The sequence below is a fragment of the Rattus norvegicus genome, chromosome 3 (assembly GCF_021556685.1).
Source record: "Rattus norvegicus strain SHRSP/BbbUtx chromosome 3, alternate assembly SHRSP_T2T, whole genome shotgun sequence".
Lineage (NCBI taxonomy): Eukaryota > Metazoa > Chordata > Mammalia > Rodentia > Muridae > Rattus > Rattus norvegicus.
In genome coordinates, this window is record NC_141536.1 from 41,921,517 (window position 1) to 41,947,065 (window position 25,549).

The 25,549-nt window shown below is 40.6% G+C and overlaps 1 protein-coding gene across 2 annotated transcripts in view; it reads right to left on the bottom strand.

Annotated features, from left to right (window-relative positions):
- The window catches only part of Cytip (cytohesin 1 interacting protein), a 76,928-nt gene extending 52,431 nt beyond the window's left edge, over positions 1-24,497 (bottom strand). Inside the window, exons 1-2 of one of the 2 annotated variants that reach the window (XM_087651635.1) lie at positions 24,360-24,497; positions 22,811-22,911 (exon numbers count right to left, since the gene is read on the bottom strand). In XM_087651635.1, the coding sequence (XP_087507761.1) occupies positions 22,811-22,846 (36 nt within the window). In that variant the 5' untranslated portion in view covers positions 22,847-22,911; positions 24,360-24,497. Of the gene's footprint in view, positions 1-22,810; positions 22,912-24,359 lie in introns of those variants that run through there. The other variant, XM_087651640.1, reaches the window with a different exon arrangement.
- Positions 24,498-25,549: the final 1,052 nt, after the last annotated feature.

Genomic DNA, 25,549 nt, shown 5'->3' on the forward strand with positions numbered 1-25,549 from the left:
CCGTGCTTACAATAGCTGTGCCCCTAACGCTTACCTTTCCCCAAGTTTTGAAAAGGCTCAGTATTGTTTCGAGTGTGTCAAAAGAGCACAGATATTCTCATTTCTTCCTACATGTAATTTTCCCCAGTCAAATTCTATAGTGTGGGAAAGGTCACTTATATGACAGAGTGGGGTCATTTATCTTCTTACCCAAAGTATCTTCTGTTTCGTGCAAATTTTGTTTAAAAAAAAAAAGAAAACAAACAAAGAAAAAAACCCATGTTCTGCCTAGAAATATACAGCATTGGAGTTTAAGGGAGAACAAAATGGGAGTTACTCAGGACACTCCCCAATATGACAGTGAAACCATGGTAACGGCATCACCAGTTGAGTTTCATGATTTTGGGGTCAGTATCATCACATCAGTGCTTGTACACTCAAAGAGTGAAGTTCTTCTGTGACTCCAGCTTCTGTTGTTTCCTGTTTGAGGTAACCTACCCGTGTAGCTAAGAAACATATGCAATGTTATTTTGGTCCTCTCAGAGTAGTTTGGCTTGACTTTGGGCCTTGTGACCCAAGTGTTTCATCTCATGCAAATTTATTTGTGCTTCATTTTCTAACCCATACCAACTCCTCAGCTATAAAATAATTATCGTCACAATAAATGTTTTCATGTGAAAATATTGTAAAGGACAGAAGAGTTGTGCAGAGTGTGGTCAAGGGATTGCTCTCTGAATTTCATTAGTGTAGCTACTGAAATCCCTTTTGGTATATAATGGGGGTGATATTAAATAAACGAAAAGATTTACAAATAACAAAATCTCCCTGGCCTGTCTCTGTGTGGCGAATATAATTTAACGTGTATGGGAATTGTAAGAACTATGAAGAGGGCCATGCAAATTACACACTCAACATTCTCAATGACACAGGGGAATGATTGCATAGGGGTGTGAAGAGTCCTTAATTAGCCCTATATGGAGTCATTGAAGGAGGGAAATCACCTACAAGGATTCTGTGATACTTGGAAAGCAGTTAATTTCATCAGTAGATAAACTGTTCATAGAATTTGTATGATACACCATCAGACCCAGTCTTCCCAGTCATTTTCATCTCATTTGGAAGAAGAAACCATGCCAGGAAACAGAGAGCCAACTCCTGTGATATCCTTGAAGTACCATTTAATCATAGGGCATCAGTTCAAGGCTACTTCAACAGGAAGGCCACCAAGTGTGGCACTACTTCAGTAAATGGAGAAATGAAGCCCCCATGGCCTGCATTGTGATTAAACACCTCCTGTGGTCTAAGCCTCTCAGATCACCAGGGTGTTACCACTGCCTCTTCTCTTCCATAACTAGAGACAAACCACATCCTGTCCTAACTTCAGCCCATCCTGCAAGCTTCCTGAGGCAAGGGGACTGTAAATGCTACAGATTGTCAGCAAGATAATAGAGATTTAAGATCGAGATAGATAGATAGATAGATAGATAGATAGATAGATAGATAGATAGATAGACAGACAGACAGACAGACATAGACATAGACATAGACATAGACATAGACATAGACATAGACATAGACATAGATATATACCCATTGTTTGGCAAAATTTGGCTTGGTTGCTTTGGGTGATATCTTTTCTGTGATCTGAGTGTTTCTGGGATGCATCCATCCAGTGCATCCCATGGAGGAAGGCCTAGAAGCAGAGTGCCTCTCAGTTTTAAACCCTTCTCCTTCCCGTTCTAGATCAAAGGAATGTCCCCTGACTACTGTTTCCAAAAGGCACCCTGAAGCGTCCTTATATGCTATGTTGTCATAGCACAGTTTTCCTACTATGATTGTCTACTATGATTCTCTGGTTGTCTATTTATCCTAGACTTCTATTCTTTGAGGTTCAAAAAAAAATCCTTTTGTTGGTTTTCACTCTTAACCCTCTCTAAACAGAGAATCCAGCAGTGGTTTCTTGTTCTCCCTAGCTCTCAAGTCCTCTGACCCTCTCTGCTAAATGAATATATGAAAGCTAGAGGGAATGGGGCAGTATACACGTCAGAAATCAATGGCAGTATGAATTGCCAAAAGGTAAAAGACAGGTAGAAGATATGGTAAAAGAGTACATGAAACCAATACAGCTCCCGGCTTCTGCATACTTCATGGCTCCAGAAAGACTCAAGTCTACCTAATCATGTGCCAGTTTTAACTAACATTTTCTTAATTCTGACAGTAACTTTCAAATTTACAAAACTACAACCAAAACTCCAGTAGGGCTATGCCCTGATGACCACTCTGAGGGATGTGATGCTCCCAGAAATAAACACAACCCCATTTTGCATTTGAAAACTTGGCATTTGTGATAATTTTATGGTGACAGCCAAAACTGCCTTCAGAGAGAAGGGGATGAGAGAAGATGGGAGTGGAGGAGTGTGAAGCCACAGGCATCTTCTCTTTGGCTCAGCAGAGTCAAGCAGAGCGATGTGTGTGCTGTGATGATTAATGCCCTGGGACTCAACGACAGCTTGCTTGCATGGGCCAACTTCTCTTCCTGAGTGGGGGACCCAACGGTTTCAGAAGACTGAGTGGAAAGAAATTGTTCTTTCTGTAAAAATAAATCAGTGATGACTCAGTGGAAAATAGAATTTAAACACTTTGTTCCTGTACAAGTTTATCGGGTGTAAATAACTGTCTATGTTTTCATTTTCAAATATGTGTCCATGTCTTCTAAAAAGAAAATGAAAGAAAACACCATGTGACCTATTTAAGCACTCGCTCACTGTTGGCCTTTGTGCTTTCAGTGGTGGCAAGCAGGTTCTTATAAAGGAACAGGATTGTGCCCCAGAGTGATGTGAAAAGGTAAGTACAAACCAAAGGTAGAAACTTCAGTGTGTTGATCATGGATGTGTTCCTTTTTTAAATTTTTTATTATATATTTCTTTACTTACATTTCAAAGGTTATTCCACTTCCTGGTTTCCTGTCTGTAAGCCCCCATTCCCTCCCTTACCCCTCCCCGATATGGGTATCCCCCCTATACATCCCCCCTTATTGCCCTCCCCAATATTCCCCTGCACTGGGGGTCCAACATTGGCAGGACCAAGGGCTTCCCCTTCCACTGGTGCCCCAACAAGACTATTCTCTGCTACATATGCAGTTGGAGCCCTGGGTCAGTCCATGTATAGTCTTTCAGTAGTGGTTTAGTCCCTGGAAGCTCTGGTTGGTTGGCATTGTTGTTTTTTATGGGGTTCCAAGCTCCTTCAACTCTTTCAATTCTTCCTCTAATTCCCCTAAATGGGGTCCTCTTTTCAGTTCAGTGGTTTGCTGCTAGCACTGACCTCTGTATTGGTCATACTTGGGATGTGTCTCTCAGGAGAGATCTATATCCAGTCCCTATAAGCATGCATTTTTTAGCATCATCCATCTTATCTAGTTTTGGTGGCTGTATATATATGGGCCACATGTGGGGCAGGCTCTGAATGGCCGTTCCTTGAGTCAGAACTCTAAACTTTACTTCCATATCCCCTCCTATGGATATTTTTTCCCCTTATAAGAAGGAGTGGGAGCATCTGCATTTTGGTCATCCTTCTTGAGCTTCCTGTGGTCTGCAGATTGCATCTTGGGTAATTTGAGCTTTATGGCTAATATCCATTTATCAATGAGTGCATACCAAGTGTGTTTTTCTGAATTGAGTAACCTCACGCAGGATGATATTTTCTAGTTCATTCCATTTCCCTATGAATTTCATGAAGTCATTGTTTTTGATAGCTGAGTAGTACTCCATTGTGTAGATATACCACATTTTTTTTTAATCCATTCCTCTGTGGAAGGGCATCTGGGACCTATCCAGCTTCTGGCTATTATAAATAAGGCTGCTATGAATATTGTGGAGTATGTGTCTTTGTTGTATGTTGGAGCATCTTTTGGGTATATGCCCAAGAGAGGTATAGCTGGGTCCTCAGGTAGTGTAATATCCAATTTTCTGAGGAATCTCCAGACTGATTTCCAGAGTGGTTGTACCAGTTTGCAATCCCCCCAACAATGGAGGAGTGTTCCTCTTTCTCCACATCCTCGTCAGCATCTGTTGTCACCTGAGTATTTTATCTTAGCCATTCTGACTGGTGTGAGGTGGAATCTCAGGGTTGTTTTGATTTGCATATCCCTGATGACTAAGGATGTTGAACATTTCTTTAGGTATTTTTTGGCCATTCGATAATCCTCAGCTGAGAATGTTTTGTTTAGCTCTGTATGCCATTTTTAATAGGGTTTTTTGGCTCTCTTGGAATCCAACTTCTTGAGTTCTTTCTATATTGTTGATATTACCCCTCTATCAGATGTAGGATTGGTAAAGATCTTTTCCCAATTTGTTGGTTGCCATTTTGTCCTAACAACAGTGTCTTTGCTTTACAAAAGCTTTGCAGTTTTATGAGGTCCCATTTGTCAATTCTTGATCTTAGAGCATAAGTCATTGGTGTTTTGTTCAGGAAATTTTCTCCAGTGCCCATGTGTTCGAGATTCTTTCGTACTTTTTCTTCTATTAGTTTGAGTGTATCTGGTTTGATGTGGAGGTCCTTGATCCACTTGGACTTAAGCTTTGTACAGGGTGATAAGCATGGATCGATTTGCATTCTTCTACATGCTGACCTCCAGTTGAACCAGCACCATTTGCTGAAAATGCTATCTTTCTTCCATTGGATGGGTTTAGCTCCTTTGTCAAAGATTAAGTGATTATAGGTGTGCAGGTTCATTTCTAGTCTTCAATTCTGTTCCACTGTTCTACCTGCCTGTCTCTGTACCAATACCATACAGTTTTTATGCCTATTGATCTGTAATACTGCTTGAAGTCAGGGATGGTGATTCCCCCAGAAGTTCTTTTATTGTTGAGTATAGTTTTTTCTATCCTGGGATTTTTTTATTCCAAATGAATTTGCAAATTGCTCTTTCTATCTCTATAAAGAATTGAGTAGGAATTTTGATGGGGATTGCATTGAATCTGTAGATTGCTTTTGGCAAAATGGCTATCTTTACTATATTAATCCTGCCAATCCATGAACATGGAAGATCTTTCTGTCTTCTGAGATCTTCCTCAATTTCTTTCGTCAGAGATTTGAAATCTTTTCATACAGATCTTTCACTTGCTTGGTTAAAGTCACACCAAGATATTTTATATTATTTGGGACTATTGTGAAGGGTGTCATTTCCTTAATTTCTTTCTCAGCCTGTTTATCCTTTGTGTAGAGGAAGGCTATTGATTTGTTTGAGTTAATTTTATACCCTGACACTTGACTGAAGTTGTTTATCAGGTTTAGTAGTTGTCTAGTGGAACTTTTGGGGTTGCTTAAGTATACTATCATATCATCTGCAAACAGTGATATTTCGCTTTCTTCCCATACAATTTGTATCCCTTTGACCTCCTTTCACTGTCTGTTTGCTCTGGCTAAGACTTCAAGAACCATATTGAATAAGTAGGAAGAGAGTGAGCTGCCTTCTCTAGTCCCTGATTTTAGTGGGATTGCTTCAAGTTGCTTTCCATTTAATTTGATGGTAGCTACTGGTTTGCTGTATATTGCTCTTACTATGTTTAGATATGGGCCTTGAATTCCTGATCTTTCCAGGACTTTTATCATGAAGGGGTGTTGAATTTTGTCAAATGCTTTCTCAGCATCTAATGAAATGACGATGTGATTCTTATCTTACAGTTTGTTTATATAGTGGATTACATTGACGGATTTTCATATATTTAACCATCCCTGCATCCCTGGGATGAAGCCTACTTGATCATGATAGATGATCATTTTGATGTGTTCTTGGATTCGGTTTGCAAGAATTTTATTGAGTATTTTTGTGTCAATATTCGTAAGGGAAATTGGTCTGAAGTTCTCTTTCTTTGTTAGGTCTTTGTGTGGTTTTGGTATAAGAGTAATTGTGGCTTTGTAGAAGGAATTCGGTAGCATTCCATCTGTTTCAATTTGGTGGAATAGTTTGAATAGTATTGGCATGAGGTCTTCTATGAAGGTCTGATAGAATTCTGCACTGAACCCATCTGGACCTGGGCTCTTTTGGTTGGGAGATTTTTAATAACTGCTTCTATTTCTTTAGGAGTTATGGGGTTGTTTAGATGATTTATTTGTTCCTGATTTAACTTTGGTACCTGGTATATGTCTAGAAAATTGTCCATTTTCTCCAGATTATCCAGTTTTGTTGAATATAGGCTTTTGTAGTAAGAGCTGATGATTTTTTGAATTTCCTCTGATTTTGTTGTTATGTTTCCCTTTTCATTTCTGATTTTGTTAATTTGCACACACTCTCTGTGACCTCTGGTTAGTCTGGTTAAGGGTTCATCTACCTTGTTTATTTTCCCAAAGAACCAGCTCCTGCTTTTGTTGATTCTTTGTATAGTACTTTTCATTTCTATTTGATTGATTTCAGCTCTGAGTTTGATTATTTCCTGCCTTCTACTCCTCTTGGGTTTATTTATTTCTTTTTGTTCTAGAGCTTTTAGGTGTGCTGTCAAGCTCCTGACATATGCTCTCTCCTGTTTCTTTTTACAGGCACTAAGAGCTGAGTTTTCCTCTTACTACCACTTTCATTGTGTCCCATAAGTTTGGGAATGTTGTATCTTCATTTTCATTAAATTCTAAGAAGTCTTTAATTTCTTTCTTTATTTCTTCCTTGACCAAGTTGTCATTGAGTAGAGCATTGTTCACCTTCCATGTATATGTCAGCTTTCTGTCATTATTGTTATTGAAGACCAGTCTTAGTGCGTGGTGATCTGATAGGATGCATGGGATTATTTCTATCTTCCTGTATCTGTTGAGGCCTGTTTTGTGACCAATTATATGGTCAATTTTGGAGAAGGTTCCATGGGGTGCTGAGAAGAAGGTATATCCTTTTGTTTTAGGATAGAATGTTCTATAAATATCTGTTAAATCCAATTGGTTCATAACTTCTGTTAGTTTCTCTACGTGTCTGTTTAATTTCTGTTTCCATGATCTGTCCAGTGATGAGAGTGGGGTGTTGAAATCTCCTACTATTATCCCATGAGGTGTAATGTGTGCTTTGAGCTTTAGTAAGGTTTCTTTTATGAATGTAGGTGCCCTTGCATTTGGAGCATAGATATTTAGGATGGAGAGTTCATCTTGGTGGATTTTTCCTTTGATGAATATGAAGTGTCCTTCCTTATCTTTTTTAATTACTCTTGGTTGAAAGTCAATTTTATTTGATTTTATAATGGCAACTCCAGCTTGTTTCTTCAGGCCATTTGCTTGGAAAACTGTTTTCCAGTTCTTACTCTGAGGCAGTGTCTGTCTTTGTCTCTGAAGTGTGTTTCCTGCATGCAGCAAAATGCTGTGTCCTCTTTCCTTATCCAGTCTGTTGGTCTATGTCTTTTTATTGGGGAATTGAGTCTGTTGATGTTGAGAGATATTAAGGAATAGTGATTGTCGCTTCCTGTTATTTTTGTTGTTAGAGGTGGAATTATGTTTGTTTGTCTCTCTTTTGATTTCATTGCAAGGAAATTCTATTCTTGCTTTCTGTATGGTGTACTTTCTCTCCTTGTGTTGGAATTTTCCATCTATTATCCTTTGTAGGGCTGGATTTGTAGAAAGATATTGCATAAATTTGGTTCTGTCATGGAATATCTTGGTTTCTCCATCTATGTTAAGTGAAAGTTTTGCTGGATACAGTAACTTGGGCTGGCATTTGTGTTCTCTTAGGGTCTGTATGACATCTGTCCAGGATTGTCTGGCTTTCATAATCTCTGGTGAGCAGTCTGGTGTAATTCTGATAGGTCTGCCTTCATATGTCACTTGATCTTTTTCCCTTACTGCTTTTAATATTCTTTCTTTGTTTTGTGCATTTGCTGTTTTAACTATTTTGTGACGGGAAGAATTTCTCTTCTGGTCCAATCTATTTGAAGTTCTGTAGGCTTCTTGTATGTTTATGGGCATCTCTTTCTTTAGGTTAGGGAAATTTTCTTCTATAATTTTGTTGAATATATTTACTGGCCCCTTAAGTTGGGAATCTTCACTTTCTTCTGTACCTATTATCCTTAGGTTTGATCTTCTCATTGTGTCTTGAATTTCCTGTATGTTTTGGGCTAGGAGCTTTTAGCGTTTTACATTATCTTTCACAGTTGTGTCAATGTTTTCTATGAAGAAAGATTCTCTCTTCTATCTCTTGTATTCTGTTGGTGATGCTTGTGTCTACGGCTCCTTGTGTCTTCCTTTGGTTTTCTATATCCAGGGTTGTCTCCCTCTGTGCTTTCTCTATTGTTTCTATTTCCATTTTCAATTTTTTCAACTGTTTGGTTGTGTTTTCCTATAATTCTTTCAGTGATTTTTGTGTTTCCTCTCTAAGGGCTTCTACTTGTTTAGTTGTGCTTCCCTGCATTTCTCTAAGGGCGTTCTTTATGTCTTTCTTAAAGTCCTCCATCATTATCAAAAAAGGTGATTTCAAATCTAAATCTTGCTTTTCTGGTGTGTTTGGATATCCAGTTTTGGTGGGAGAACTGGACTCTGATGATGCCAAGTAGTCTTGATTTCTGTTGATTAGATTCCTGAGCTTTCCTCTAGCCATTGGGTTGTCTCTGGTGTTCGCTTGTCTTGCTGTTTCTGGGAGTGACATGGCCCTGCTGTAGGCCTCTTTGTCAGCACTCCTGTAGAACTGTTTTCCTGTTTTCTTTCAACCTTTCCTGAGAACAAGTGCTCTGTTCTCACCTGTAGCAGAGATCCTGGAGACTGTCTTCCAACTCTAGGCGCCGGCAGGAATCAAAGGGTCCTGCCCCTGATTGCTCATGTAGGTCCTTGCACCCAGCGGGCACAGTTGGCACTATTCGATTCCCTCTTGGGTCTGAGCTGTGAGCAGAGGGTTATCTCCTCTGAGTTCTCAGGAGTATCCACACTTCTGAGGTTACAGCTCTCTCCCCCATGGGATTTGGGTGCAAAGAGCTATTTGGCCAGATCAGTTCGGTCCTGGGCACAGACCAGACCCACAGGTACTGGCGGCTGTCTGTTCCTATATCTCTCTGTCCAGAGGCACTGTGCAGTTTCCCCTAGGACCATGGATGTGGGTCGAGGTGTGCAGAGGTGGCAGTCTCTCCTGCGGCCTCTGGATGTCTGCACTCCTGGGCAGTCCACTCTCTTCCCCCATGGGATTTGAGTGCAGGGAACTCAGATGCATTCTAATAAGAACATGTATATAAGGACCTGACTCTGGGGAGGTTTGCTGAGAACCAGATAAGCAGGTGAAGGTAAAATAAAGACCATATATTCTCCTAGGTGTGGAGCAAAGCCTACAGACAAGAAGAGGTGAACGCATCTATGCTCCTGGGGAAAGAAATGTTTGAACGAAAGAGGTAGGCCCCTGCAGTCCTGTAAGCTGTTTTAGAAAATCCAACCAAAAGTAAAGCTGTAAACTTCCGAACATCTAGACTATGGAAAGTAAGGCAACAGCAAATGGGCAAATTCCATTTGCTTTTGTGCTTACCCCAGCCCATAATTTATAATTAGCATAAATGAGATACTTTGTCAATAGCAAAAACAAAAAGGAAATGCTAGACTAAATCCCAAAACTCGTTCCTATGAAAACATCTAATCTAAAGTATTCCAGAGACAAAGTTGAATGTTTATATAATCAATTAAAACCATGTTTGTCTGAGAACTAAATTGTTTTAGAATCACTATATCTTTTCTCAACATACTCCCAACACAGAGAGCGCTGGTCACTCCTTCAGTCATGCTGTGTGCTGGTCATTCCTGCAGTGATGCTGAACGCAGCCTTGTGCTGGTCATTTCTACTGTCATACTGTGTGCTGGTCCTTCCTGTAGTGATACTGAGTGCAGCCTTGTGCTGGTCATTTCTACAGTCATACTGTGTGCTGGCCCTTCCTGTAGTGATACTGAGTGCAGCCTTGTGATGGTCATTTCTACAGTCATACTGTGTGCTGGTCATTTCTACAGTGATGCTGTGTGCAGCCCTGTGTTGGAAATTTCTGCAGTCATACTGTGTGTTGGTCATACCTGCAGTCATTCTGTGTGCTTCCCTGCTTTAAGCAGCTAGTCAACGTTCTGAGGAACTTAGTTGCTCTAATACCTGCATAGCTCTGACTTGGCTTCAGATATGTGATTGTTTGCTGTGCGTCTCACCATGCCTGCCAATCTGACCTTTCTTCTCTATCTAACTCACTACCCCATTTCTCCTCCCCTGCCCTTATCGTAAATAAGCCCTACCTTCTGTGGTTGCCTCTGTTTGCTACAAACAATTTGCAAACTACACGAGACCCCGCCCTCACTCTGTCTAACTCACCAGCTTCAATTTCAGGTTGCTTCTGGTTCTCCTAACCTACTTTAAAAGCCAACTCAAGTTATGAACCCAGAAGATATTTTCTAAGAAAATGGAATTCCAGGGACTGCCTTTTTTTTTTTTCTGAGTAACAGTCATTGAAGAATTACATCACTCAGAACGGTTAAATGTGATGTACAGTTCTTTGTAACATGGGAGGTACAGTGTGCTTTCTGTCTAGGATCAGGTTTCCAGGAAGGGATGGGCTCTCTGCACCTTCTGAGCTCCTGCCCAGTCACCTCAGAATGAAACACAGGCAAAACTGGGTGTAGTGGTGGTCATACATATTTAATCCCAGCACTCAAGGGGCAGAGGCAGATGGATCTCTGTGAGTGCAAAGTCTGCGTGGTCTACACACTGAGACAGCATCACCAACAAATGAAAAAGTAAATAAAATATCGGCAAACAGAAGAGGATCAAATAATACCTATGATTTTATAGTCAACCTCTGTCCAAGGAGTGGAGTCCTATAACATCATTCTGTCCCACACAAATGATGAAGTCTGATATGTCTGGCTAACTATAGTAGTATTATTTATATCAAATAAGTTTTAGTATATTTTTAAGACAGACAGACTTACAAAAAGATGATGAGTGGAAAGTTCAGAGAGCTCTCGTGTGTTCAATCACCATTGGCAGACGGCCTCTGCCATTACCAGCATCCTGCATCACAATGATGTAGAGGTTACACCTGACACACTCTCATCACTCCCATTCCAGAGTTCACACTACCACTCACTCCTGCTGTTCCACATTCTACGGATTTGACAAAAATATAATTGTGAACAATCAGCATTGTAGCATTGTACAAAATGATTTCACTACTCTAAAAGTCCTAAGTTCTATCTCATTGATTTCTGTCTCCTGCCTAACCCCTGATCTTTACTGTGCCTGAGTATTGTCTCTACCACAATGTCATATTGCTCTGTGTGTATGTGTGTGTGTGTGTGTGTGTGTGTAAAACCTTTTGATATTGTCTCATTTTATCTAGGAATATGCTGTTAAGTCTCCTCTGTATTTTCTCACCCCAATAAAAATTGCTGTTTTTTTCATCTCTAAATAACATGTCCCTGAATGTGTCTATCATGTGTCTATCCATTCACTTGTTCAAGGATAGTCTAGTCTCTTCTGTGTTTTCCAATTCTGAAAGAACTCCTCAAACATGTACACACATGTGTCACTGTGTGGAAGGCATGATTTTCAACTGATTTGGAAAACACCAAGCAACAGGTTGCCAGATTTTATGCTGAGACTATACCCAGTTTTGTAAGAAGCTGCCAGACTCCTCCAATGTGGCTGTGTTATTCTGAGTTGTCACCAGTAATCTATGAAGGTTTCTGTTGTTCTAACTCACTGCCTAAGGATGTTTTGGATCAGTGTTTGGGGATTATACAACTGGGGGGGGGAGGCATAGTGTTTAAAGACAATTGTGGGATGTTGAGTGTTTCCCATTAATCTCTTGTTGGGGGATGTGTTTTTCATCCTCTGGGATACCAAATTATAATCTTATAATTGAGTTCTATGAGTTCTCAGAGTAGATTTCAACTTGTAAACTGACTTTTTCCTCCTTTTTTATTTTAGGAACAGGTTCTCACTATGTAGCCCAGGCATGGTTCAACATTTAAATTCTCCTGGTTCTGGGTCCACATGTTAGGAGTACAGACAGGCACACCCATATTTATCTGCATTGTCCTTCTCTTGACAGTGTCTTATAAAGATCAGAAAGGTTCAATTTTATATCAGTCAATACCCCCTACCCAACCCAGTTCATAAATTCACTTGGGCACACAGACTCCTGATATCAAGATTAAAATAATGGACAAATGGGAGCACCTGAAGCAAGGCACCTTCTACAAAGCTTACCGAAGGACAGACCAATGACTCTTCTGCTCTCAACTACCACTCCAAACTGTGCTAGTCAAGTCTAAAAGAAGACTGAGAAAGAAAGAACAAGGCAGCCACAGTGCAGACAGGAAGGAAGTGCTGCTCAAGGTTTCCATCTGCTCCTAAGGGCAAACCTCTTACCACTGAGCCAATATGAAAAACATTCTTAAACCTGTAAGAGAAAAAGCCAGTACTGGCTTCCACATATGTACCTAAAATAGCCTGAACAATCCTCCTTCACATCTCTGAGGGAAGAAAAAGACTTGAAAAGGAGAGCCCTGAGCTAACCACATATTTGTATTCCAGATGGTGTACACGCCGCTGCCTTCCACCCAGAAGCTTGTGTTTGACTCACAGTTTTTGAGTGGATACCTTTAAATGGGCTGAGATTCAAACTTTCATAATAGTGAATTGTGTGTGTTTCTGTTTCTTACAGAAATACAACACTTCAAGTATCTGCCCAAGGTAAAGATAAACTTGGCAAAATTTAAATAATTGGAAAAGAAGAAATTACCTCCAATACCTGTACTCCTAGCAAGTTGACTATTTAATACACTTCTTAATAAAAGTAGCAACAACATGATATATCCATCCCTTCAACTGAAGAATCACAAGTGAAAATGGAATCAGTCCCTTAGCTATTAACATCATATTTAAATGACAAGGTGAAGCAGAAATCCTAAATCAAAAATCAAGCTGTGTAGAATTAACAATGATGGGGCTCAGAACAGCAGACTTGAAATGCACGGGTTATAGAAATAGGAGTGAACAGGTTATAGAATAAGAAAGCAGGGAAGTCCCACACCCGCGGATCCCGGCCCGCAGCAGCTCTCTGCTCCCAGACCCGGTGAGAGAGAGACCCAACCGCCTGGTCAGGTGGGCACTCCTGAGGCTGCAGAGCGGAAGAGACCACCAACACTGCTCACCCCTGCCCACATCCCTGGCCCAAGAGGAAACTGTATAAGGCCTCTGGGCTCCCGTGGGGGAGGGCCCAGGAGCTGCAGGACCCCTGCCTGAGACACCACCAGAACCAGAAGGAAACAGACCGAATAGACAGTTCTCTGCACCCAAATCCCGTGGGAGAAAGAGCTGAACCTTCAGAGAGGCAGACAAGCCTGGGAAACCAGAAGAGACTGCTCTCTGCACACACATCTCGGACGCCAGAGGAAAAAGCCAAAGACCATCTGGAACCCTGGTGCACTGAAGCTCCCGGAAGGGGCGGCACAGGTCTTCCTGGTTGCTGCCGCTGCAGAGAGCCCGTGAGCAGCACCCCACGAGCGAACTTGAGCCTCGGGACCACAGGTAAGACCAACTTTTCTGCTGCAAGAAAGCTGCTTGGTGAACTCAAGACACAGGCCCACAGGAACAGCTGAAGACCTGTAGAGAGGAAAAACTACACGCCCGAAAGCAGAACACTCTGTCCCCATAACTGACTGAAAGAGAGGAAAACAGGTCTACAGCACTCCTGACACACAGGCTTATAGGACAGTCTAGCCACTGTCAGAAATAGCAGAACAAAGTAACACTAGAGATAATCTGATGGCGAGAGGCAAGCGCAGGAACCCAAGCAACAGAAACCAAGACTACATGGCACCATCGGAGCCCAATTCTCCCATCAAAACAAACATGGAATATTCAAACACCCAGAAAAGCAAGATCTAGTTCCAAAATCATTTTTGATCATGATGCTGGAGGACTTCAAGAAAGACATGAAGAACTCCCTTAGAGAACAAGTAGAAGCCTACAGAGAGGAATCGCAAAAATGCCTGAAAGAATCGCAAAAATCCCTGAAAGAATTCCAGGAAAACATAAATAAACAAGTAGAAGCCCATAGAGAGGAGACACAAAAATCCCTGATAGAATTCCAGGAAAACATTAATAAACAAGTAGAAGCCTACAGAGAGGAATCGCAAAAATCCCTGAAAGAATTCCAGGAAAACACAAGCAAACAGTTGAAGGAATTAAAAATGGAAATAGAAGCAATCAAGAAAGAACACATGTAAACAACCCTGGATATAGAAAACCAAAAGAAGAGACAAGGAGCTGTAGACACAAGCTTCACCAACAGAATACAAGAGATGGAAGAGAGAATCTCAGGAGCAGAAGATTCCATAGAAATCATTGACTCAACTGTCAAGGATAATGTAAAGCGGAAAAAGCTACTGGTCCAAAACATACAGGAAATCCAGGACTCAATGAGAAGATCAAACCTAAGGATAATAGGTATAGAAGAGAGTGAAGACTCCCAGCTCAAAGGACCAGTAAATATCTTCAACAAAATCATAGAAGAAAACTTCCCTAACCTAAAAAAAGAGATACCCATAGACATACAAGAAGCCTACAGAACTCCAAATAGATTGGACCAGAAAAGAAACACCTCCCGTCACATAATTGTCAAAACACCAAACGCACAAAATAAAGAAAGAATATTAAAAGCAGTAAGGGAAAAAGGTCAAGTAACATATAAAGGGAGACCTATCAGAATCACACCAGACTTCTCGCCAGAAACTATGAAGGCCAGAAGATCCTGGACTGATGTCGTACAGACCCTAAGAGAACACAAATGCCAGCCCAGGTTACTGTATCCAGCAAAACTCTCACTTAACATTGATGGAGAAACCAAGATATTCCATGACAAAACCAAATTTACACAATATCTTTCTACAAATCCAGCACTACAAAGGATAATAAATGGTAAAGCCCAACATAAGGAGGCAAGCTATACCCTAGAAGAAGCAAGAAACTAATCGTCTTGGCAACAAAACAAAGAGAATGAAAGCACACAAACATAACCTCACATCCAAATATGAATATAAAGGGAAGCAATAATCACTAATCCTTAATATCTCTCAATATCAATGGCCTCAACTCCCCAATAAAAAGACATAGATTAACAAACTGGATACGCAACGAGGACCCTGCATTCTGCTGCCTACAGGAAACACACCTCAGAGACAAAGACAGACACTACCTCAGAGTGAAAGGCTGGAAAACAACATTCCAAGCAAATGGTCAGAAGAAGCAAGCTGGAGTAGCCATTCTAATATCAAATAAAATCAATTTCCAACTAAAAGTCATCAAAAAAGATAAGGAAGGACACTTCATATTCATCAAAGGAAAAATCCACCAAGATGAACTCTCAATCCTAAATATCTATGCCACAAATACAAGGGCACCTACATACGTAAAAGGAACCTTATTAAAGCTCAAAACACACATTGCACCTCACACAATAATAGTGGGAGATTTCAACACCCCACTCTCATCAATGGACAGATCATGGAAACAGAAATTAAACAGTGATGTCGACAGACTAAGAGAAGTCATGAGCCAAATGGACTTAACGGATATTTATAGAACATTCTATCCTAAAGCAAAAGGATATACCTTCTTCTCAGCTCCTCATGGTACTTTCTCCAAAATTGACCATATAATTGGTCAAAAAACGGGCCTCAACAGGTACAGAAAGATAGAAATAATCCCATGCGTGCTATCGGACCACCACGGCCTAAAACTGGTCTTCAATAACAATAAGGGAAGAATGCCCACATATACATGGAAATTGAACAATGCTCTACTCAATGATAACCTGGTCAAGGAAGAAATAAAGAAAGAAATTAAAAACGTTTTAGAATTTAATGAAAATGAAGATACAACATACCCAAACTTATGGGACACAATGAAAGCTGTGCTAAGAGGAAAACTCATAGCGCTGAGTGCCTGCAGAAAGAAACAGGAAAGAGCATATGTCAGCAGCTTGACAGCACACCTAAAAGCTCTAGAACAAAAAGAGGCAAATACACCCAGGAGGAGTAGAAGGCAGGAAATAATCAAACTCAGAGCTGAAATCAACCAAGTAGAAACAAAAAGGACCATAGAAAGAATCAACAGAACCAAAAGTTGGTTCTTTGAGAAAATCAACAAGATAGATAAACCCTTAGCCAGACTAATGAGAGGACACAGAGAGTGCGTCCAAATTAACAAAATCAGAAATGAAAAGGGAGACATAACAACAGATTCAGAGGAAATTCAAAAAATCATCAGATCTTACTATAAAAACCTATATTCAACAAAACTTGAAAATCTTCAGGAAATGGACAATTTCCTAGACAGATACCAGGTATCGAAGTTAAATCAGGAACAGATAAACCAGTTAAACAACCCCATAACTCCTAAGGAAATAGAAGCAGTCATTAAAGGTCTCCCAACCAAAAAGAGCCCAGGTCCAGATGGGTTCAGTGCAGAATTCTATCAAACCTTCATAGAAGACCTCATACCAATATTATCCAAACTATTCCACAAAATTGAAACAGATGGAGCACTACCGAATTCCTTCTACGAAGCCACAATTACTCTTATACCTAAACCACCCAAAGACTCAACAAAGAAAGAGAACTTCAGACCAATTTCCCTTATGAATATCGACGCAAAAATACTCAATAAAATTCTGGCAAACCGAATCCAAGGGCACATCAAAACAATCATCCACCATGATCAAGTAGGCTTCATCCCAGGCATGCAGGGATGGTTTAATATAAGGAAAACCATCAACGTGATCCATTATATAAACAAACTGAAAGAACAGAACCACATGATCATTTCATTAAATGCTGAGAAAGCATTTGACAAAATTCAACACCCCTTCATGATAAAAGTCCTGGAAAGAATAGGAATTCAAGGCCCATACCTAAACATAGTAAAAGCCATATACAGCAAACCAGTTGCTAACATTAAACTAAATGGAGAGAAACTTGAAGCAATCCCACTAAAATCAGGGACTAGACAAGGCTGCCCACTCTCTCCCTACTTATTCAATATAGTTCTTGAAGTTGTAGCCAGAGCATTCAGACAACAAAAGGAGATCAAGGGGATACAGATCGGAAAAGAAGAAGTCAAAATATCACTATTTGCAGATGACATGATAGTATATTTAAGTGATCCCAAAAGTTCCACCAGAGAACTACTAAAGCTGATAAACAACTTCAGCAAAGTGGCTGGGTATAAAATTAACTCAAATAAATCAGTTGCCTTCCTCTATACAAAAGAGAAACAAGCCGAGAAAGAAATTAGAGAAACGACACCCTTCATAATAGACCCAAATAATATAAAGTACCTCGGTGTGACTTTAACCAAGCAAGTAAAAGATCTGTACAATAAGAACTTCAAGACACTGAGGAAGGAAATTGAAGAAGACCTCAGAAGATGGAAAGATCTCCCATGCTCATGGATTGGCAGGATTAATATAGTAAAAATGGCCATTTTACCAAAAGCAATCTACAGATTCAATGCAATCCCCATCAAAATACCAATCCAATTCTTCAAAGAGTTAGACAGAACAATTTGCAAATTCATCTGGAATAACAAAAAACCCAGGATAGTTAAAGCTATCCTCAACAATAAAAGGACTTCAGGGGGAATCACTATCCCTGAACTCAAGCAGTATTACAGAGCAATAGTGATAAAAACTGCATGGTATTGGTACAGAGACAGACAGATAGACCAATGGAATAGAATTGAAGACCCAGAAATGAACCCACACACCTATGGTCACTTGATTTTTGACAAAGGAGCCAAAACCATCCAATGGAAAAAAGATAGCATTTTCAGCAAATGGTGCTGGTTCAACTGGAGGTCAACATGTAGAAGAATGCAGATCGATCCATCCTTATCACCCTGTACAAAGCTTAAGTCCAAGTGGATCAAGGACCTCCACATCAAACCAGACACACTCAAACTAATAGAAGAAAAACTAGGGAAGCATCTGGAACACATGGGCACTGGAAAAAATTTCCTGAACAAAACACCAATGGCTTATGCTCTAAGATCAAGAATCGACAAATGGGATCTCATAAAACTGCAAAGCTTCTGTAAGGCAAAGGACACGGTGGCTAGGACAAAACGGCAACCAACAGATTGGGAAAAGATCTTTACCAATCCTACAACAGATAGAGGCCTTATATCCAAAATATACAAAGAACTCAAGAAGTTAGACCGCAGGGAAACAAACAACCCTATTAAAAAATGGGGTTCAGAGCTAAACAAAGAATTCACAGCTGAGGAATGCCGAATGGCTGAGAAACACCTAAAGAAATGTTCAACATCTTTAGTCATAAGGGAAATGCAAATCAAAACAACCCTGAGATTTCACCTCACACCAGTGAGAATGGCTAAGATCAAAAACTCAGGTGACAGCAGATGCTGGCGAGGATGTGGAGAAAGAGGAACACTCCTCCATTGTTGGTGGGATTGCAGACTGTTAAAACCATTCTGGAAATCAGTCTGGAGGTTCCTCAGAAAATTGGACATTGAACTGCCTGAGGATCCAGCTATACCTCTCTTGGGCATATACCCAAAAGATGCCTCAACATATAAAAGAGACACGTGCTCCACTATGTTCATCGCAGCCCTATTTATAATAGCCAGAAAATGGAAAGAACCCAGATGCCCTTCAACAGAGGAATGGATACAGAAAATGTGGTACATCTACACAATGGAATATTACTCAGCTATCAAAAACAACGAGTTTATGAAATTCGTAGGCAAATGGTTGGAACTGGAAAATATCATCCTGAGTGAGCTAACCCAATCACAGAAAGACATACATGGTATGCACTCATTGATAAGTGGCTATTAGCCCAAATGCTTGAATTACCCTAGATCCCTAGAACAAACGAAACTCAAGACGGATGATCAAAATGTGAATGCTTCACTCCTTCTTTAAATGAGGAAAAAGAATACCCTTGGCAGGGAAGGGAGAGGCAAAGATTAAAACAGAGACTGAAGGAACACCCATTCAGAGCCTGCCCCACATGTGGCCCATACATATACAGCCACCCAATTAGACAAGATGGATGAAGCAAAGAAGTGCAGACCGACAGGAGCCGGATGTAGATCGCTCCTGAGAGACACAGCCAGAATACAGCAAATACAGAGGCGAATGCCAGCAGCAAACCACTGAACTGAGAATAGGACCCCCGTTGAAGGAATCAGAGAAAGAACTGGAAGAGCTTGAAGGGGCTCGAGACCCCAAAAGTACAACAATGTCAAGCAACCAGAGCTTCCAGGGACTAAGCCACTACCTAAATACTATACATGGACTGACCCTGGACTCTGACCCCATAGGTAGCAATGAATATCCTAGTAAGAGCACCAGTGGAAGGGGAAGCCCTGGGTCCTGCTAAGACTGAACCCCCAGTGAACTAGACTATGGGGGGAGGGCGGCAATGGGGGGAGGGTTGGGAGGGGAACACCCATAAGGAAGGGGAGGGGGGAGGGGGATGTTTGCCCGGAAACCGGGAAAGGGAATAACACTTGAAATGTATATAAGAAATACTCAAGTTAATAAAAAAAAAAAAAGAAAGCAACAGATTCAAATTTTGACTCTAATTTGAGTCAGAGAGGAAAAATATACACATGTATATATTTATATATGTGTACATACTACTGTACATTAATACACACATATATATTCAAATGAGCACAATAATATGATTCATAGCACAGCAAGACTCTGGCAAACCCTAATGATGTCTAATCCTAAGGCAGGTTTCTGATTTTCTAGGCGGGATTTGGCCTGAGGAAATGTACTGCCTAGAAGTTTACAGCTTTGCATCTAACAGGCCTAGGGTGTAAGGAGTAGGGACGCAGGGTGATTGAAGAGCACTGTCCAGATTTTCAAATGCTCTCAGAAATACTATAAGCTAAGAACACAACATGATATGATCGCATAAACTTGTTTTTACTAATGAAGTTAACTGAGGCAAACAGCAATGGCATTGTCTTGCTTATCCGTCACTATAAACCATGAACAGGGAGTCAAACCTAGATAGAATTTCTACTTTACCGCCTTTTCATTATATTTTCGGGCTCTACAAGACAGGAGTTCAAAATGGTGGCTACTGTTGAATCCCTTTTTTTCTTCATGACTTCATGATTTTGTAAAAATAAGAATATACTAGTAATATCCAGAGATAAAATGGAACTGGCAATGCGCTAAGAACTATATTTAAGTCAAAAATTTTTTTGTTTGTGGAGAAAGAAACTAAAAAATTAATGATTCAAATAAAATTTCTTAAAATAGCTAGCTAGTAGTTCAAAAACTACTCTGTCAGGGGTAAAAAAATAAAATAAGATGTTGAATATTACCAAATATGCCATGTTGCAATAGATGGAGATTGGAAGAAAAGTCCAAAGATTAGTCTCAGTGATGAGAAGCTAAGATAGCATGACCCTTCACCCCATCGTCCTCCAGGTTCTGCATGTATCAGTTTGTTGGGGTCCTGATTAGATCTTATGAGATCCCCCAATTCCATTTTAAGAAGAGCACGTGAGATATATCAGTGTTGTTTGTTTTACTTCCAGATCTGCGATTTGGAGAGAGTACGTGGGACCAGGCGTTTGGGAGATGGCCAACTGGTTCCTTAGACCCTCCTGTGCACAACACTTCTATAGTACTTAACTTGATCCCTGTACCCTTCTTTATTTTACCTCGTTTCTCTCCTTGCATCGCCTCCATCCATGGTGTGTGGTAGGTGTGAAGAAATCACAGAATCAGACGCATTGCACTTTTAGTGGCTCTCATAATGATCTTCCCAGGGGAAGTCAATTGAACTATTGACTGACACGCCATTGTGGGATCAATTATAATCGTAATTACTGGTCCTGTCTTGGTTACTCACTATTAGTCTTAGAGGGGAGAGGGAGGTAGCATGTAGCAGTGAGGAAATGTGCCTCCTATCTAAATCATGGTTTGTAGCAGAACTAACCCAGGACCTCAAGCGTGCTAAGCAAGCATGCCAACACTGACCTACATCCCCGCTGTCCAGTGTAAGCCCAACCAGCACACATTGACCTTTGACCTTCATGACCTAAGACCTAGTCCCCCAGTTGTTGTTAGCATCCCTGTTGGTGACATTTTCCTGCCACACAGGATACACCTGACATTCCTCCTCTAACATGTGATGGCTAGAGAATCTGTGGAACTTTCCTTCGAAGCAAGGCTGTCTGAGTCATGGTCATTCATTTCCAGTTCTCTGGCAGCAAGAGCAAGATGATCAACAAGGGCAGGCCAACCTGTATTACCGAATGAGAGTCTGTCTCAGACAAATGAAACTAAAAAGAAGAGTGCTAAGAGGCAGCTCAGTGTATAAAGTAATCACTGTGCAAGTATAAGGACCTGAGTTCTGATCCCAATAATTATATAACATCTACGTGTGGCAATGCATGCTTGTGGCCCCAGTGCTAGGGCACAGACACAGGTGGATCCCCAGAGCTCACTGGCCCTAGGGCAGCCTACCCAAAATAGAAAGTCCGGGTTCAGTTCAAGACCTTGTCTCAAAAACAATAATGTGAAGAAGTCCTTGAGAAAGACAGTCCCACATAAACCTTTTACCTCCATGTGTTTCTATATATGTAAGTACATCCAGACACATGTCAATGTGCATGAGTACATACACACACACACACACACAGAGAGAGAGAGAGAGAGAGAGAGAGAGAGAGAGAGAGAGAGAGAGAACACAATGAAAAAGAGGCACATTTTCTCTAATGCCTGTATCCATTACAAAATATTCTCCAAAGCATAAATCCTCCACCTCAGACTTGAACACTCAGAATTACCAAGGCTGAATCTCAGTCCTATGCTTATTTAAATGCTCTCCAGGAGCCTACATGCATCAAAGTTTGAGATCCACTGTGGTGTGTCTTCTAAGACAGCCAAGAGTACTTAACAAAGGCTCTCTAGACACAATGGCCTGACCCCTGGTGGTCTAACCCTAAAGTGTAATGCAGACACAACAGTACTTAAGGGAATACTTTGTGTCTGGCTCAAAGCTCACCTTTTAGCTGGTGACTTGATTGTCAGTTGTTCCTGCCTAAGCTCTGACCACCTCAGTCAGAAATTCACAGGCTTGTTCTTTTAGCAGCCACAAAAGTGATAGTCTGTCAATTAAAATGTTTAATTATCTGCTCCTTACAGATGATACAGAGCTGAAAAAACAAGAAACATCGGTGTTCAATTTACACACACACACACACACACACACATACACACACACACACACACACACATACATACATACATCTGCACATATGCACACAGAGTAAATTACCACTAGTTGCCTTGTGCTGTCTAAATCATCAGAATGTCATGTTGGAGGTCTAGTGTGCAGTCAGTTTAAATGTGAGTTTATATCGGCTTTCTAGACCTGTCTCTTGTCGTTGCCCTTCTTGCAATGATGCTACAGTCTTGACCTCATTATACCTTTCTGACAATGGTAAAGAAATTATCTATGTGTCACAAGCTCAGCATTCCCTTGATGGAAAATAAATCCACCAGCAAATCCACTGACCATATGTTATTACATTTATACATATGTGTATATGTGTTCAGATATATAAACAGATTCTTCAAATAAAGTGTAGAAGTCCAAAATATTTAAAAAAGAAACCCAAAGATATAATCACCTTACTCATTAAACACATGGATGAAAGAAATTCAAGCAATAATTTATTTATTTTCATATACAACAGTTGGTTAAAATGTGTTCCCTTTCTACCCTCCCTCAAGTCAACTAGAGTAATGCACGATGAAAATCAACCCCCATTTTCCCCACTCAAACTTACCATAGGGCTTCGGCCGGCAAACGTCAGTGAGAACATCTCCTGCTCTCCAAGCCAGAGCAAATGAGGTCTTGTATGCTCCACTCATGGGAGTTCGAAGCCCCCTGAAAAGCCACAAGACACTTAGAGACAGAAAAACAAACACAAGCTGGCCCTAGAGGATCTCCCATCTATTTCTTTCAAACCAGAGCCTGAAAGTTACACATAGGCAGAAATAAATAAATAAATATAAAATTCAATGTTGCATATGAGAAGTCTCAGCCCTATCCAAAAGAGAAGTTCATTCATGGGTGAAACCAGGGGAGGGGGAAGAAAGCATTTCATATCTGGAGCCCCTTCCAATGAGGTGTTTTCCATATGGCTTGCTTTTATGTGGACTGTGAGCTTTTAGAATGCCAAAAGCTGAGTGTTATCCTCTAACTACAAATTTTGCTCAGCTTGTCTTTTTTTCAGTTATATAATTAATGCATCCGAGATAGAAGGAAGTTTCTGTCTATAATTTTTGTTTGAAAATCCGAAGACCTATTTCTAGTTAACTTCCTAGCATTCCGTTATAGCCATGCATACCTGGGTTTTTCTTTGAAGCAGAACAGGCATGGCTTTTTTTTTTTTGTGGTCTATCTCTTTAACAGAATACCATGTTGGGTTTTGCCCACATGACATTCATTTCGAGTCCCTAGAAACAGTTCTGAGGCAGCAAATGTGCCACATGGACAGCAGCTATGGTATAAATATGTATTATGGAAAATTTCCACCCACACAGAAAACCTCATGGTGTGCGTTAGAAAACAAGTGGCTTCGGTGCAGAAAATAGGCATTGTTGCTACCTTTAAAGTAAGCTCTTCCATGGGAGCCATTCCATTTATTTGCAACCTGCTACTGTATGACTTTGAAAGCTTTATTGTGTGTGATTAATTGAAAGTTAATATGTTGTAACCTGCAAGCTAAAAAAAACTTGTTTGAATTTTTCACTCCAGTGGACATCCATTCTCCATTGAAACCACAGCGTGTGCCCCTCAGACCGCTGTTTGCCTGTTTATTCACCACATTCCTAAACCTAAAGGCAGTGTGTTTGGAGATGGTGCCAAACGGGTTAGAAACCAGCCCAGCATTGGCGGACCGCATGTGGACTTGAACACTGCTGTTTACAATCATGAAACATGGAAAAGAAAAAAACACTACCAGAAATTATAATAGATATGTCTTGCCCATCTAAGGGAAATCTGTCTTATGAGTATTTTATAACCGAACTATAAGCCCCACACTAGTCAAAGTATGTGTATAATCCACTTAAAATTCATAAACACAACTGCATCGTATACTCCAGGCTGTCCCTACACCTCTCAGTGCCATTACGGTAGAGTTTCATGCTGCCTCCTTGAAGTGCGTGTGCCCCATAATTCCCCCGTGGCTGACCAGGCCCCTGAACCTGTCTTAACACCAATTACTCTAAGAAGAATTAAGACAGACCCTATTGTTACTTTCCCAGACTTTCCCTGGAGTCCTTAAAGAAGTCTGTTCAGAGCTCGTTCCACTCCCAGCCCTTCCCTACCTGTGCTGGAGCAGGCTAGAGAAGGCAGAAAAGACTGGAATAATGGGAGAGCCGAGCCTTGCATGGAGGGAGGGCACAGCCCTGGCAGCTGAAGCTGGTAGAATTTAAGTACCTTGGCAAGTATGCCACCGTGCCAACAAAAACATTCTTTTTTTTCCAAGAAGTTCAAAGCACTTTGTAAACATTAACTCATGAGGCTAAGTAGTCATGAGGTAGCTGTTACTTGAATACACCCTTAAGATAATGACTGCAAGCCAAATCGTTAAAAAGGTCACACTATTGTTTCCTTACTTCTTAGTATTTACTGAACACCTACTGTGTGCAGAGTGCTGGAGGTAAATGGACCCCTGTGGGGCTTTCATAGAGCTCCTGGTTATTTTGCATTTGTGCGTGAGTCACTCAGTACCAATCTACAACTACTTATTACACTTACTTCCATTTTATTTTAGGCCAAGTTGCTCAATTCAACATGCTCCATTCTTTAGAGTGTTCCTAATGTGCTGAGCGCTGAGCAAGCACAAGAAAAAATATTTAGATTGTCTATAAATCTTATTACAGCTACAGAAATTGAGAAATAGAGATTCAAAGTGCTTCCTTTCAAGAAGCCATAAACAAAGGTTTAGTGTGGCTACTCTTTGTGTCTTCCAATGCTTGTGGAATTGCTATAAGAGATGATTAAGGTCACTGTTGCTATGCTGATCTGTTTATATAAATAATCTATATTTGTGTTGAACTAGTTGAGCCAACATGGCTGGTGATGTCTGGCCTTTGTCCTTGGGACTTTTCCAGCTGTTTCATTTTATGAAATGGCAAGCTAGATATAGAAAATGATTGAGACCATTTCTAAAGCTTCCTCAGACAAAGGACTGTGCATAGAGTATGCGGTGATGTGAGAGGAGCAGAGCAAAGCAGGTAGGTGGTTCCTTTTTAGGGTACACAACTTTTTAATGAATCAAAAGGGATTCACCCTGCTGTCTTGTGCTGTTCAACACAAGGCTAGGATTCTCTCATATTCAGGGAATCGAGAGCACAGACCAATTTGCAGCAACCACAGAGGCTGCTGCAAGTCTGGCAAGTCTCTGATAAAAACTTATACACATTTTAAAAGCCAAAAGAAAGTACAATACCATTTACTACTGATCTTTCTCCCTGGTAAACACTTGCCTAACTGGATAACATACCAGGGAAGT